The sequence below is a fragment of the Choloepus didactylus genome, chromosome 18, assembly GCF_015220235.1.
Source record: "Choloepus didactylus isolate mChoDid1 chromosome 18, mChoDid1.pri, whole genome shotgun sequence".
NCBI classification, from domain to species: Eukaryota; Metazoa; Chordata; class Mammalia; order Pilosa; family Megalonychidae; genus Choloepus; species Choloepus didactylus.
The window spans coordinates 30,878,631-30,893,144 of record NC_051324.1 but is presented as its reverse complement, the minus strand read 5'-3'; the positions used below and the strand labels follow the sequence as shown (position 1 = coordinate 30,893,144).

The window sequence follows — 14,514 nt, the reverse complement described above, 5'->3', positions numbered from 1 at the left end:
GCGGGTATTTGTGATCCTGGCAGTGAGGAGCTGCTGAATTAGACCTCGCGCCGGTCCTGGCTCTACTCGGCCCCGCCTCCGGGAGCCTCAGCTCCGCTAGGGGGCGCCCGCGAGGGGCGCGCTCTAGCCCGCGGCGCGCCTCGCTCCTCTCTATGATGTCCCGGGCGCGACGGGCGCGGCGGCGCGTTCCCGAGGGGGCGTGGCCTCGCGGGGGTGGGGCCGCGCGAGGGGCGGGAGGGGTCGGGCGGGCCAGGGGTGTGGGGGGGGGACGACTTCCTGGGGCCGCCCGTGAGGATGTCGCGTCCGCCCCCCAGTGCCCCTCAGCCGCAGAGACGCCGCTGCGGCGGATCCCGCAGCCCGCCTGCCTGAGGCGTCCGCGGCCCGGATCCGGCCCCTCCCCTCCCAGGTGCGGGCCGGGCGGGCGGCTGCGGCAGGTGAGGAGGCGGCGGCGGCGCCGGGATTCGCTGGGTCTCCGGCCTGCGGTGGGGTCCGGTGGGAAGACAGGGGTCGCGCTCGGCCTCCGGTCCCGCCCAGCTGGGGTCTGGGGGCGCCTCCGCTGTGTGGAGTGCGGCCTGGGACTCTCTCCTGCCCTGCATGGGAAGGGGAAGCCCCTTCCTCGCGGGAAGTGTCAGCATTCAGGGCAGCCCACACTTGCCCTTTAAAAGTGCCCTCAAAAGATTCCACCCACGGGGGCAATAATACGAGACGTGAGACTTCAAATATCTCCAAGCGCCTTACAGACCGGCAGGTCTAGTTGGCGTGTGGGGGAAAGATTCCTCTTTGCATGGCAGGGGAAACCAAGGCAGGTCCGCGGCGGCCTGCCTGCCCCCTTTTAAAGGAACTAGCCTGTCCCCAGTTCCTAGTGGAGGATCCCGGTGGTCTTCTTGGAAGAGAAGGGGTTTGATGGAGAAGTTTAAGAATGTGGTCCCCCCCATCCCCGGGGTCCGCTCCTCCTGGGAGTTGTCCTCCGTTCAGTTGAGGTGAGGTGTGTGAGGTCCCCACTGAGACAGAGCAGGAAGTGGGACCTCTTCATCTGGCTGTCCATGAAAAACATTGGAGCAGGCATGAGGAAGTGTGGCTAGATCAGGGGAGCCAAGAGCCTCCGCGGCATCTGTGCCCAGAGCTTGATTTGAGGCTGGCGGAAGAAGGTACGGACAACAGTATATTTTCTCCTTTTTGTTCGTCTATTCTTTGTTCTGGGGGAAAAATGCTGTGTAATCAAGGAAGAGTGTGCCATGCGTGCTCCTCCCAGTCTACCACAAGGAAGGATTATTGTTAGCTTAGAAATAGGGCTTTTCCCACAACTGTCACTTTGCACCCTTGTTAAAGTCCAGAGTGATGTGATGAACAAACGTCCCCAGGTGTATGTTGTCTTCTGAGAAAGCAGTAAGTTCCATATGCATTCCTTTTACAGGTGGTTTGGAGGCTAGATTTCCCATAACCACAGTTGTTAAATCTTCTGGGGAGCCTTGTGATTCCTCAGATGATAGTTCAGTTTACTGAAAGTGGCCAAAGCTGTCCATTTATTGTACCATTTTCCTAGGAGTGGGAGTAAGCAGGCAATGTGGTGCTGCTGAGTTTGTAAAGAGTGGAGTTACATAAGATGGAAGCTGGCAGTGATAATGCCTTTCTGTTCAGGAGATTTCACGTTTGACAAGTTCTTTCTCCTTTTCCCTGATTGCATTGTCTTTCACATTCAAGTAACTAGTTGATGGCAAGTGTTTCTGAAACATGTATTTCCTAAATCTGGACTTTAGAATACAATTCATGACTTACAGTTTATTTAGAGGTGTTAGTTTCAAAATGCAGTGGGTATTGCACATAACAATTGTAGATTGATGTGGCAGGGCTAGGTAATAAAAGCTTGCTTGGTGCTTGAAAAATGTAAATGTAATATAGGACACACAGGCACATTTTAATGTCTGTATCTTATGACTAAGACCAATGTACTAAAAACTTCCCTATTGATCAGGTAGATGGTTGTTATCCTGACTGTTTACTTTGGGATCAAGGGTTGGTAAATCCTCTAAATTAACTAGCTAATTCAACCAACTGTGAAAATAATGCACACAAAAAAGAGAGACTGTAGAAATTAGTTTTCAAGCTTTCTCATGGCCAAGCAGGTTGACACAACTCTGTTTAGCACCATATAATAGGACTGCTCTTCTTATTATATCGGCTCTTAAAATGGCAGTGGAAAAGCCATTTCCAGTGACCAGCATTTAAGAAAACAAAACAAACAGCAACAACAACAAAAAAGGGGCACGTTTTGTTTCCTAATTCCATATGCATTGTGATGTAATTTTATACAGTTTAATACAGCCACACCCGTCTGTGAGGGTCATCCTTAGGACTTATGAAAATACTTAACAGAAGTCTTAAGGAGTGTTAAGGGGACTAATTCCACCTTGATTTTTATTCTTCTAACAGTTTCTCTAAAAATGCTATTGTTTTAGTGATAGATGAGAGACTTTTGTATCATAGTTGTACTGGCCATAGTGTATATGTTTTGGAAGGAAAGATTTAACCTTGTGCACCTTGGAATCTCATAACCCTTTCAATACAAAGCTCAGATATAATTTAGAGTTTAAATTGCTATAGGTGAAGTCTGGAGGGGGAGCTGCTTCATTATTATCTTAGTTTGGTAATGGCAACTGGTTTGGTGATGACTACTGGTTATTATTTTAGTTTGGTTACTGGTTATTGGTTATGGTTATTTGTGTTTATGTAAGAAGATTTTGGCAATTAAAAAGAACAATATTCATATGCAAACACAAACTCCCATTTCTTTAATAGGGAAATGGTCTGGTCACTCTTGTTCTAGTGACTTTATAATTATTCACAGAGTTTTTAAATCCGAAAACGAATTGGGCTTGTAGTAGGATATCCTCTCATATCTCCCATGAAAGCCATCTCGGGTGGGTAGGAATCAACCTCTCTATTTACAGGATTTAACAGTTGTCATGGTCAGGACCGTGGTTCTGTCTAATCTTGTTATGCCATTTTAGTTTAAGCCTATTATCCTCTTCATTGAGACTGTCATGAAGTTCTTCTGTTGCTTTCTATTATTCGGGTTGAACATTCCACATTTGTTTTGCATTTTGGCCTGTTAATTTTCTGAATTGGAGCTAAGTAGTTGATGAAGAGAATCTTAGTGCATGTTTTGAAACGTTTTCCTTTTTTCAAAGCAAGCATAAAATCTGCGTTTTCTCTGGGGGAAAACCAGCTCTTTGAATCTGATAGTAAAACAAAAGCTGTTGTTTCCAGCTTTCTACAAGTACAAAATCTTTGAAATCATTAACCCTTCCTTAACTTTCTGATTTTGCTAGTACAATGTGACTAGTGACTAGTAGAGGTGTGAGAGATCTGAAAAGCCTCCTCAATCGTCAAAGGAAGGTTACATTGTATTCAGTGCAGCTTTAGCCTTTTTAGGGTTTATATTGCAAGGAGTTCCCAAAAGCCAGCCACTCCTTGAAGATCAGTACCCAGCAGCTTGCAACTTAGTCATCCAGGCGTTCTTTAAAAGTACACATTTCCCAGCCCCACCTCCTGCAGATTTTGATTGAATGATAAGTGACGACTAGGAATATACATTTTAAAAATCACCCTTGCACCTATTTCCAGAAAGCTTCCCAAGTGATTCTGATATGCAGCCAGAGTTTGGGAACCACTGTTTATTGCACTGAAATGCTTTATAAATTTGTAGTCCCTCCAATGGCATCATTGTACTATCCAGGATGTTTGATTTGTGAGAATAGCCCATTTCCTAGTCCTGACAGATAACAAAGAGCTTTTATAACTTTAATGTAAATTACTTTACCAAGAGTCATGAAAGGATAGGGCTCTTGGTGAGAGTAGCTTCCTTTTATCTCATGAGTGGACAAATGATGATAATGTAGAAACAGCTGGAGGTCTGAGCAGGTAGTCAAATCTAGTTATGGTCAGTGTTAGATGGGAGAAATGCCTGGGAATTCTCCGTATATAGGATTTTAAAATAAACAAAGCCAACTTGCCAGATGTTTCATTTCTAAATAACTGAAGCCCTTATTGAAAATAATGGAAGCTGAATAAATAGTCAATAAAATTTAGTCAGAGGTCCTTTGCTGCGTTCATAAAGAGAAGAAAAATTGTGGAAATACAGAACCATCTGAGTTAAAACAGAATCGGGGCAGTAGCTGGGCTAGTTAGGGAATTAAGCTTGGGAGAAGCCTAACAGTTTAGGAAGTAGACTACCCTGGTTTTGAATCCAAGCTCCCCTACTTCCTTGTTGTGCTACCTTGGGCAAGTTACTCAATCTCTCTGTGCACTTCATTTTCACATGTAAGATAAAAACATCTGGTAGGATTGTTGTGTGGATTAGAAGGGAGAAAATATGCATGTGAGTATTAAAAGAGAAAAAGAATCTTCTTTGTACATTGTAGACAACTCAATAATTATTCTCCTTCCCCACTTTCTCACAGCATTTTTATTCCGCAGGCTTAAAGTGTCTTTCTAAGTCTGCTCTTCTTTATTTCTTTCCAGGAATACCTACTCAGCCGGCTCTTTTAGGATATGTGTGAAAGGGTGAGAAGCAGTGTTAAGAACTAGAGAATATGAGAAAGAAGAATGAGTTGTAGGACGATTAACAACACTTAAATTTTTTAAAAAATAATGAGTGGGGTGTTGGCGTGTGTTCAAAGTTTCTATCTGCAGTAATAAATTAATAACATTATCCAAATTGTGCTGTATGTGTTTGGGCAGTAGCCCAGGAGCTTAGATCAAGCTAGGAGGCTTTGATGCTGGCCCTGTTAAATAAAATCTGACATCCACGTCTTTGCTTCATCTTCCTTTCTCCCTTGTTTCCTCCCTTTTGGTTTCCTTTCTTTGTTTCTCTTTTCTTCCCTCCTCCCTTTCCCTCTTTCAAGCGCCCTTCCTTTCTACTTGGCAATCATGCATGCCACAGTAATCACAGGCCAGGCCCATGGAATAGGAGACTAAAAGAGGTTGCTGGTTGCTAACACCTGTCTCCCAGCCGAATGAATAGGCTCTTTTGTGGCAGGATGTTAAAAAAGCTGATTAGTTCACTACTGGCTTAAAAGGCCTATTAATGATACAGCATATGTAAATCAGAGAATGATTTAAAACCATTTTAGAGGTCATTGTCTTATACATTTATTTTTTATAGTGAATTATGATTGTTGAATTTTTACACTAAACCATGAATATATTTATTGCCTAAGTAGACTAATTTCTATCATATTGATTGGGAATCATTTACATTCTAAAGAAGTTCCAACTCTCAAGGGTCTTTGTATTGTTCAGCAAATGTCTAACCAGTGTGTAAGACAATTAAAGTTTTGTTCACTGTGCTGCTGACATAATTAGTTTAATTTCTGCTCCTTATATATTTCTGTTGGCAGCTGGGAAATTAAAATACTACATGTTGCATAAAACCACTTTCTTGAGCAGTGAATTTTATTGTCTGTTGAATGGACTCAGGCCCCAGGGCACGTTTTTTAAGATGTTTTTATTCAACTTTCCTGTTAATAGTCTTTCTCTCTATAGAATTAATGTATTAAAACACATAATTGGCTATTTAAGCATTCAGAAGAGACAACGTTTGGCCTTTACGCTGTGATTATATTTTTCTTAAGTCTCTTTTGAGGAAATGAGTGAAATTTTTGGAAACTGCTGAATATATTACAGTTACACCAACACATGAACTTTTGCAGACTAGAGAATGGTGTTGGTTTTCTCCGATAAGCAGGATTATTTAATTCCTTCACCAAATCGCTGTTCTGTTCTTTTTAGATCATAGAGTTTGCAGACCTGATGTGAAAGTGGAAAGACTGTGATGCCTGGTAAATCCTTTTCACAATTTTTCTATGATATGTTTCCCGCGAATGGCTTCAGTCTTCAGAACAGAAGGTGCTCTCAAGGAGACTTTACATTTAATTACTCTAATCCATACTTAATTTCTTGCAGGGTTCGGAGATATTCTCACCAGGCTGCTGATTTCATGGACTTGTGACCTACACAGGTTTTCTCTATGAAAACTGCTTTTTTTTTTTTTTTTTTTAAATGGAAAGTGACCTTGGTCTGGTAATTTCTCCATTGTCCTCTCCTATAGAAATATACAGCAAAACCTTCTTTGCTCTCTCAGCAGCCTTTTTCAGTGGCTAACATCCATGTGCTGAATTTGAGCTTTTTTTATTTTGTTGAGTTGTTACTTGACTTGTTAAAGCTGTGCCTCTGCTGTGCTACAGATGAAACCTACATCTCCTAGTTTTAACATTTACATCCCTTTCCAAAATTTGCATATAAAGATGTGGTTTCATTATCTCCTTGGTGGTGGAGTGATCAGGTCTCCTTGGCACAGTTGGCTCTTTCCACCAGACAGTTCTAAGAGTAAGGGAAGCCTAACTGGGTTTGCTAAAACATTTATTTAACCATCTTATTCAGTTTTAAAAATAAGCGATTTAGCCGTCCTGAAACACACAGAAAATTGGGTCAAGTGGAACCTCTGCCGGCTTCTAAGTGGTTAAATGCAGTTCGTTAGTAATCATCACCATTGTTTATATGCAACTGCTGGATTATGTTAAAAAGACTTGAAAGAAGAAAAAGAAAAAAGCTTTTCTTAAATTGAGAGTCTCCTCTCACCTCACCCACTTCTTGTTTTACTCTTTTCCTTTGTTTTGGGAAACTTTCTTTGAAACCTTTCCAGTCTCAGTACTATATTACATGTATACAGATTTAGTGGCACATGCATCAGTGTATTTATCCTAAATTACGAAAGCGTGTTGTCCCACCAGCATTTTCTGCAAATCTTCCTGTGGCTTTAACTTTCTTAATGATTAAGATGTCTGCTTAAGAAATAACCAAGCCTTATCCTCTGTCGACTTTCCAGCCTTTTCCCAGATCTTGAGTTGGTGGGTGCATAGCCATTTGCAGCTAGGTTGGCTTAAACTCCCTCTTAAACCATGTTCAATTATTATTTACGTGGTTCGTGAGGAAGAAGATTAACCAGAGCAGAAGCCGTTATTCGAAAATGCTGGGCAAAGGGTGTGTTCTAATTTGGGGAAGAATGTTTTCTAGGGCTTTAGCAGGAGAGGGTCAGCACAAGTTCAGCTAAATTGGGGAATAGTTGGCCAGGGATGGTTCTCCGAAGAGGGAGGAAGGAAGAATCGTTCTTGCAGATTATCAACCACCATTTCGGCAATTTGAATTTTATCAAGAGGCTTGAGGAGGAACAGTGAGGGGTTAAAGTTATGTGAAAGAGGGGATGGAGAGGAATACTAGCAGGAACAAGATTTATCCAGGCAAAGTGGAAAATTCTTAGCCCTCTGAGTTCTTTTACAGTTGTCTACTTCTATTTCTACCATTTGGGCAAGACTAGATTCGGGTACCATTCTTGTTGATTTTATCATTTACCCCTGGAACAGTTTACATAACCATTTTAAGCCAGAGCTAAAGAATACTTTGGCTATTGTTTACTTCTGAGAGGATGGAGAGAGGAGTGTCAGAATATCCCCAGAGAGCTTGAGAAATGTCACTCCAGCTCTCCTACTGCCCTTGGCCATGTGATTGCACTGAGATGACTGAATCATCACCCTCACTTCCACTGATCTGGTTCTTGATCTTGTTCAGTGTTTCCCAACTCTGAAATGTGGACACAGTTGAAGACTTGCAGGTTGAGGAACAGTGGTAGGGGATATAAAATTAATGGATATAAAAATGATAATAGTTCTGCAGCTTCACTTCCAGATGTGAAGAAGGGGCACTTCCCAAATATGGGTCCATTGCTTGGCACAGCTAATATAAGTCACACTGAACCTGGCTGAAGAGGAAAATATGGTTTATTATGCTGGTGGAAAGCAGGGGAAATTTTCCCAAATCTGCCTCCCCTGAAGTTTTTCTCCAGTTGAGTTTTATCCCCAGGTTCAGGGACAAAGAGAGAGAATCACACAACAGAGTGACAGACAAAAGGCCCATCTATCTGGGAGGTTTGAGGCAGTTTCTCAGTGATTCTTTAATTGGCTAAACCCATTAGAGACAAAGGGAGTCATTTTTGTTATTTTCTGTTTTCCTGTTTTCTTCAGGAGCCAGGTGGCAAGGTACAAACTTTATATTTACGTATCGGGTAACAGGTTTGGAGAACCTTAGTAATTTGTTTTCTCCTGTTTTCCTGTCTTTTTCAGGAGCCAGGAGACTTTACATTTACATATGTTTGCAGACTATGTTTACAAATTGCTCCTTTGTGAGAATAGGAGCTTCTGTTGTACCCTATCTCTAGCTTTGAAGGTTACATTTTACAATTTCTTGCTTGCTTACAGTTTCACATTATATTTTAAAAGTCACTGTTACAGATGATCGTCATCAGATTCCTAAATTGCATTTATTTGATCAAAATTTTTATGTAGCACATCAACATGCCTCTTGTACTACCAAAACCAATGTTAAAATGAAAATACGTTGACAGTTAAATCTAATTTGTTTTTTATTTAAGATACAGATTCTCCCCACCTGCACTGTTATTTGTGGAAATACTTTTTCCTTGTCTCATCTTTTTAGAATTATAAAACTAAGCCACTAGTTTTGTTTGAAAGGTATAAAAGTAGTACAAATTTCAGGGTTCTGAACATCATGTCAAAAAACACGGTTTTCGATGCCATAGCATGTAGTTAAATGTTTATGTGTATTTTAATATACATTTGGTCTTCCCAACCAAATATCACTTTGTAAAATGAGGAAGAGTTGAAATTTGCTGTTATATATTATGCATATTATAAAGGTATACACAATATGCTTCCTATAAGTTTTTTTTCTTTTGACTTTTTTTTCTATTGTTTTAATAGAGAAGTTGTGGGTTTACAGAAAAAATATATAGGTGCATAAAATATAGGTTTCCATTGTAAGTTTTCATAATATTTCATGAAATATTTTTTACCTAAGATAACTTCTTTTTCAGGGATCATGCAAAAATTATAAACTTTTTTAAATTCCCAAAGGCATTAGCAAGATTACATACTACTGTAATAATTCTCACATTTTAGTGTGTATCAGAAGCTCCTATATGCTTTGAAAAAATGCAGATTCCCGGTTCCTAACCCAGACCTATAGAATCAAAGGTTGGAACCGAGCCTGAGGATTCTGATGTAGCTTATATGCAGACCATACCTGCAGTAATATAATATTACTGTAAGCGGGAATTAAAAAAAAAAAGTTTGAAAAATGCTGTTAGTTGGCTGCCTTTATTTTGCAGAAAAGGAAATTAAGGCACAGAGACATAGAGAGATAAAAGACTCAGACTCATCCAGGGTCTCCAGTTAGTTGGTTTGTGCAGACCGGAAGTGAGGTCCGTTGACTCCTTACTTGGTTCTCTTCCATTAGATTACACCACGGTGCCTCCTTATTGGTTTCTCTAATTGCCTTCAAATCAAAAGCCATAGGATAATGAAGACCAGGTGCCCTAATGCCTTTAGAATAATCTATGACTGAATTGGCATGTAATAGTGTGAAAGACTGTGGTTAAGGACCAGCTTTGTAAGGTTTTTTGTTTTTTTTTTTTTTTAATCTGTTGCCAGTTGTAGTTTTGTAGAATACAAGCAGAAGGAATAACCAGAAAAATCATGCACTTGACTATCACAGCAGTGTCAAAGTGTTATAAAAGTTTCTAAATACTTGACTATGATTTTCTGTGTTTATCTTGACATGGACCTTTGGCCGCCTGGCTGTGCACATTGAGCAGCATTGCTCTAAGTGGTTCTGTAGACGTTTTAGGAACTAGAAATCAGAGGTCCTTGATCTTTTTCTTCCTTATGTCATGTGTAACTGAAGCCACCCTCTGAGAACTCCCCTTCACTTGAAAGCAGTTTCTAATTTCTTGGCCTGTAACTACTCACAGTAAAGATGCTTAAAGGTGGGAGACAGAATAAAATTGGTTGGTGTGCAGTCTCTTTGAGGCACTCTAGTTTGTGTTTGCCTTTTGGAAGCCTTTTGAAAGTGGGCTGGGAATAAGCATTTTTGGTTTGTGTTTGTGTGGCTATAATGTCAAATGAGTACTGATTTGAAGCAGGGGAGAAAAATCTCTCCATGCATGCTTTGTGTCCTGGGTTAATTTCTTAGTTGGATGCAATGTCAAATTTGATAGATTATTGGAGCTGTTATTTTGGTGGTTAAACAATAATGAAACTGTTTGGGTGTTTGCAGGAAACACTGCTGCCTGTGTCTGGACTTTGTGCTGGAGAAAGTTTCAATTGTTCAGAAGCAATACTAGTTAGAAAATGCAGCTTCTGTGGTTCCTCGCACAGCTGTCTAAATTACCAGCTATCTTGGGGCCTTTGGACAAGCATTGCTTAACACTTTTGGAAACAGTTTATGTTACTGATTCCAACTGATTCTCTGCATAATGGTTAGAGACTGGGAAAAGGTGTATTGCATGCCTAGGTTATTCAAGTCAAGTGCTTTTTCTTTAAGTACATCTTTAACCAAGGGGGAAAGGGTAATGGGAGTGTTGTTGACCAGCCTGGGCCTTTCTTTCTCAGTTAATGACTATTCTGTAGGGGAGCCTGCTGCTAGGCTATATGGCCACCTACACCACCTACAGATATAGGTTCACAGGAAGTTGCAAAAATAGTACTGAGAGTTTCCCTGTACCCTTTACCTAGTTTCCCCTAGTGGTTACATCATATTTAGCTGTAGTACAATATCAAAACCAAGAAATTGATGTTGGTACAATGTATGTGTATAGTTCTCTGTCATGTTATCATGTGTAGATTTGTGTAACCACTACCACAATCAAGGTACAGAACTATTGCATTACCATAAAGATCTCCCTGGTGCTACCCCTTTATAGTTACACCTCACTCTTCCCCACCCCCCACCCCCTCATCTCTAATCCCTTGGCAACCAGTAATCTGTTCTCTATCTATAATTTTGTCATTTCAAAAATGTTATATAAATGGGTTTATAACAGTATGTGACCTTTTGATATCAACAGTTTTCACTTAGCGTGAGAGCCATCCAAGTTGTGTGTATCAAGAGTTCATTTCTTTTTTTTTTTTTTTTTTCTCAGTAGTAGTGGTATGGCTGTACCACAGTTTGTTTAATCTTTCAACTATTGCGTATCTTTTGGGTTGTTTTCAGTTTGTGGCTATTACGAATAAAGCTGTGTACATTTGTGTATAGGTGTTTGTGTGGACATGTTTTAATTTCTCTGGGATAGATGCTCAGGAATGAAATTGCAGGGTCCTATGGTGAGTATATGTTTAGTTTTTTTAAAGAAACAACCAAACTGTTTTCCAGAGGGCCTGTACCATTTTACATTCCTACCAGCAAGGTATGCGAGATCCAGTTTCTCTGCATCCTTGCCAGCATTTGGTATTGTCCTTGTTTTTTTATTTTAGCTGTTCTAATAGGTGGCATATTTGGTTTTTACGTTCAGCAGATTACTTAGTAACACTGATTTGACTTTGGCAAAGATAAAAGATTTTTGAGTTGGTGATTTTAGCTCCTTTGTGACTCTGCCTCAGCACTGAGTTCTTGTGGTCTGTTGACTTGTTTTTTAACGCCACTGCCATGGTTCCCTTTGAGGGCAGGAGCCAAGACTTACTGTCTCCCTTTACCCAGCAGTATCTGGCACAGCATTGCCCATGATGGTAAATGAACAACAACATTATTCTAAAACTATGAATTTCTTGTTAATTACCTTCATAAATTTTCGTCTATGAAAATAACCTTAAATAAGCTCAAACTGTGTGGTTCAGAATGCCCCTAAAATTTATTCAAATTGTTCTGTTTCATTTTGTTTGTCAAGTGGTCTTAGGTACTTTATTTCTAATAATACTAGTTAGCATAAAATATGCTCATTTTAAGACTAACAATGGCACAAAAGTATATGTATAAAGGAGATAGTAAATCTCCATCCCTACCGGAAGTAACTACTGTTAAATGATTCTAGACTTTTTGCTATATGTATTGTGTTTCTCTCTCTGCGTCTCTGTATATATGCATGTATGTGTGTGTGTATGTATATTCCCCACCTCCTGTTCTATAATGCTTTTTCAGTTGATAATTTATTATGGATACTTTTCATGTGATTCTTTTTTTAAGCACTTACTGTCTAGCATAGAGCTTTGACTTCCTTTCTCTAACCCTAGGTTGTTCTGCTCTAAAAAGATTGAGAGCATAACCTTTGAAAGACCTAAAAAAATATTTTTTGTTCCTCGTTACATGGGTTTGAATTGAAATAAGGTTGTAATTGATTTGCAAGTAAGTCAGTAGAATTCTGGATGTTTGAATATATCCACTTTTATTATAAATAATGCAAGTCTGATTTTATGTTGTGATCTCTTGCAGAACCTTGGGGAAACAAGAACTGTGAGCACAATAATCTTTAGAGAATGTGCAGTCCTTTGGGTATTTGTCTGCTCATCAGCTGGTTAGTCAGATGGAGTGTTTTCTTAAGTGCTACTGAAATGCACAGTTCGGTCTTTATTTTGAAGATCTCTCCTTCTGTCTTCTCTCCTTCTTCCATTACTTTGATTACCTTGATCAGACATTCAAGCTGTGCAGTCTTATCCTTTTCTTTCCTTAGCCTACAGAAGCCAGTTTGAAGATTAACTGTAGGTGAAAGGTGTAATCTTATCTACTTGGCTAGAAATCACCTGTCAAGATGAAACAAATGTCAACAAAGGACCCCTAGGCTGGGGACTTGAACAAAGGTAACTTAATCTTCTGGTATTTTTAGTGGAAACCAGGATGAAAATTTAGGAAGTTTGATTTATTGGAGGCAAGGTGTGTTTGTGTGTGTGTGTGTGTGTGTGAGAGAGAGAGAGACAGAGACAGAGAGAGAGAGAATGGGAATGTGTTTATGTGTGAGTTTGTGTAGTATGTGTCTTGGGGGGGGGAGAATCCAGAGGTATACAGTAAAGAAGAATTATAAATACAGGAATTGAGAAACTCTTCAAAGTTGAATTATAGACTGTTCTAAGAGGGTTTTTACTGGGTCAAGATAAGTAATAGAACATGAGCATACTAGTCACTGTATTATGAAACTATTGGAGTTGTTCAAGTGGTAGAGTTTGATGACAAGGGTATTTTCCCTGCCTTTCTGTATTAGCAGCTCAACAAAACAAAACAAAACAAACAAACAAAAAAACAAAAAAATCTGAGAAATAGCTTGGTATAGAAAATTACACTCATTGAATGTTTCAAATGGTTCTAAAATTTCCGTTGCCAGGTTTGGAAACGAGCTATTCAAGATAGCAATTTGGTCACATCACTGACTTCCTTTCTCCCAGTCCTGTCATCAGGTCCTCAGACTGTATCCTGTCACCTTTGGATTCTTCCTTTTCCTGCATGCTTGCTACTTTTTCAATTACTGAAATTTAGGAACCTAATATTTCATCGTGCCTGAGGTAGGCAGTTGCTAGACTCTTGATATTGGATACCTTTCTGAAATATGAAGTATTACACCACAGTGAATAATCAAGTGCCCACAGTTACCTTATAGAACAGATTCTGGTAACTGTATCAGTGGAGACAGCCTTGGTTCATGTGCCCTCACACAGCTTGGGGGTGGTTTTGCAGCAAAGTGCTGTGAAGCAGGGTGAGCCTCATGAAGCACCAGTTCCTGTATCTGAACACGAAAGTGGCTTGTTAAAGATTAAAGGGACTGTCTCGTCCTTCTGGCCCCAAGATGGAATGATCCCCGCCATGGCGACAGCCTTTGTCTCCCAGGAGAGGCCATTTAATACGGCAGGTTTGTACTTCCAAATATTATAGTAAGAGTGCGTTGGCTGATGCTGGGGTGATAAATTGACATTTGGGAACTCTCAAGACATGTGAGCTTATAGCATCCCATGGTTTGACTTTCTGGGCAAAACTGCCTCATCAGGAAGTTAAAAGCCTGTATTTTCAAACTGTGCCTTTGAGAGATATTTTTTTGTTTGTTTGTTTTATTTGACTGTTCTGTTGAGTAAAGTGAACTTTAATTTTCAATGCTGTAAAAATGCCATTAAGCCCCTTGTATTGCATCCCAGGTGTGAAAATGTCCCAGTATAACAAGACTGTGTGTAACAGTTGAAATTCTTAATAATAGGATAATTGTCGCTGGAGGCTTGAAAATAATGATCCAACCAATAAAATGAAAACAGGTCAATTGGTTTAATATTTGTGGTCCTTGTGAGTGAGGGGACTGATTTCTAGGACCCACTCACTGTGACTACTGTTTAGCTTGGTGGTCTTTGGAGAACAAATCTTTTTATCTTACTCTGAACAGTGCTTGGGGAACAGAGCTACAATCTCTCTCTCAAAATATGATACAAGGCCCAACGACATCACCATCACTAGGAAGGGAGATTCTTATTAAAAATTAAGATTCTAAGACCTTCCTCCACTTCTGCTAATTAGAATGTCTGAGGGATTGGGATGGGAAATGATCCTTTTTAGTAAGCATCCCTGCTGATTTTTAAGTACTCTAGAGTTGATTCTTAAGTATCGTAAAGTTTATTTCATTTTTCATGCTAATTTCTG

General features: G+C 40.0%; 1 protein-coding gene across 4 annotated transcripts in view; it reads left to right on the top strand.

The window, feature by feature from the left end:
* The first annotated feature begins 295 nt into the window (after positions 1 to 295).
* RFFL (ring finger and FYVE like domain containing E3 ubiquitin protein ligase) overlaps positions 296 to 14,514 on the top strand; it is a 63,665-nt gene continuing 49,446 nt past the window's right edge. The window contains exons 1-2 of one of the 4 annotated variants that reach the window (XM_037808836.1): positions 12,575 to 12,701; positions 13,220 to 13,741. In XM_037808836.1, the coding sequence (XP_037664764.1) occupies positions 13,684 to 13,741 (58 nt within the window). In that variant the 5' untranslated portion in view covers positions 12,575 to 12,701; positions 13,220 to 13,683. Of the gene's footprint in view, positions 435 to 12,574; positions 12,702 to 13,219; positions 13,742 to 14,514 lie in introns of those variants that run through there. The other 3 variants (XM_037808843.1, XM_037808837.1, XM_037808840.1) reach the window with 3 other exon arrangements.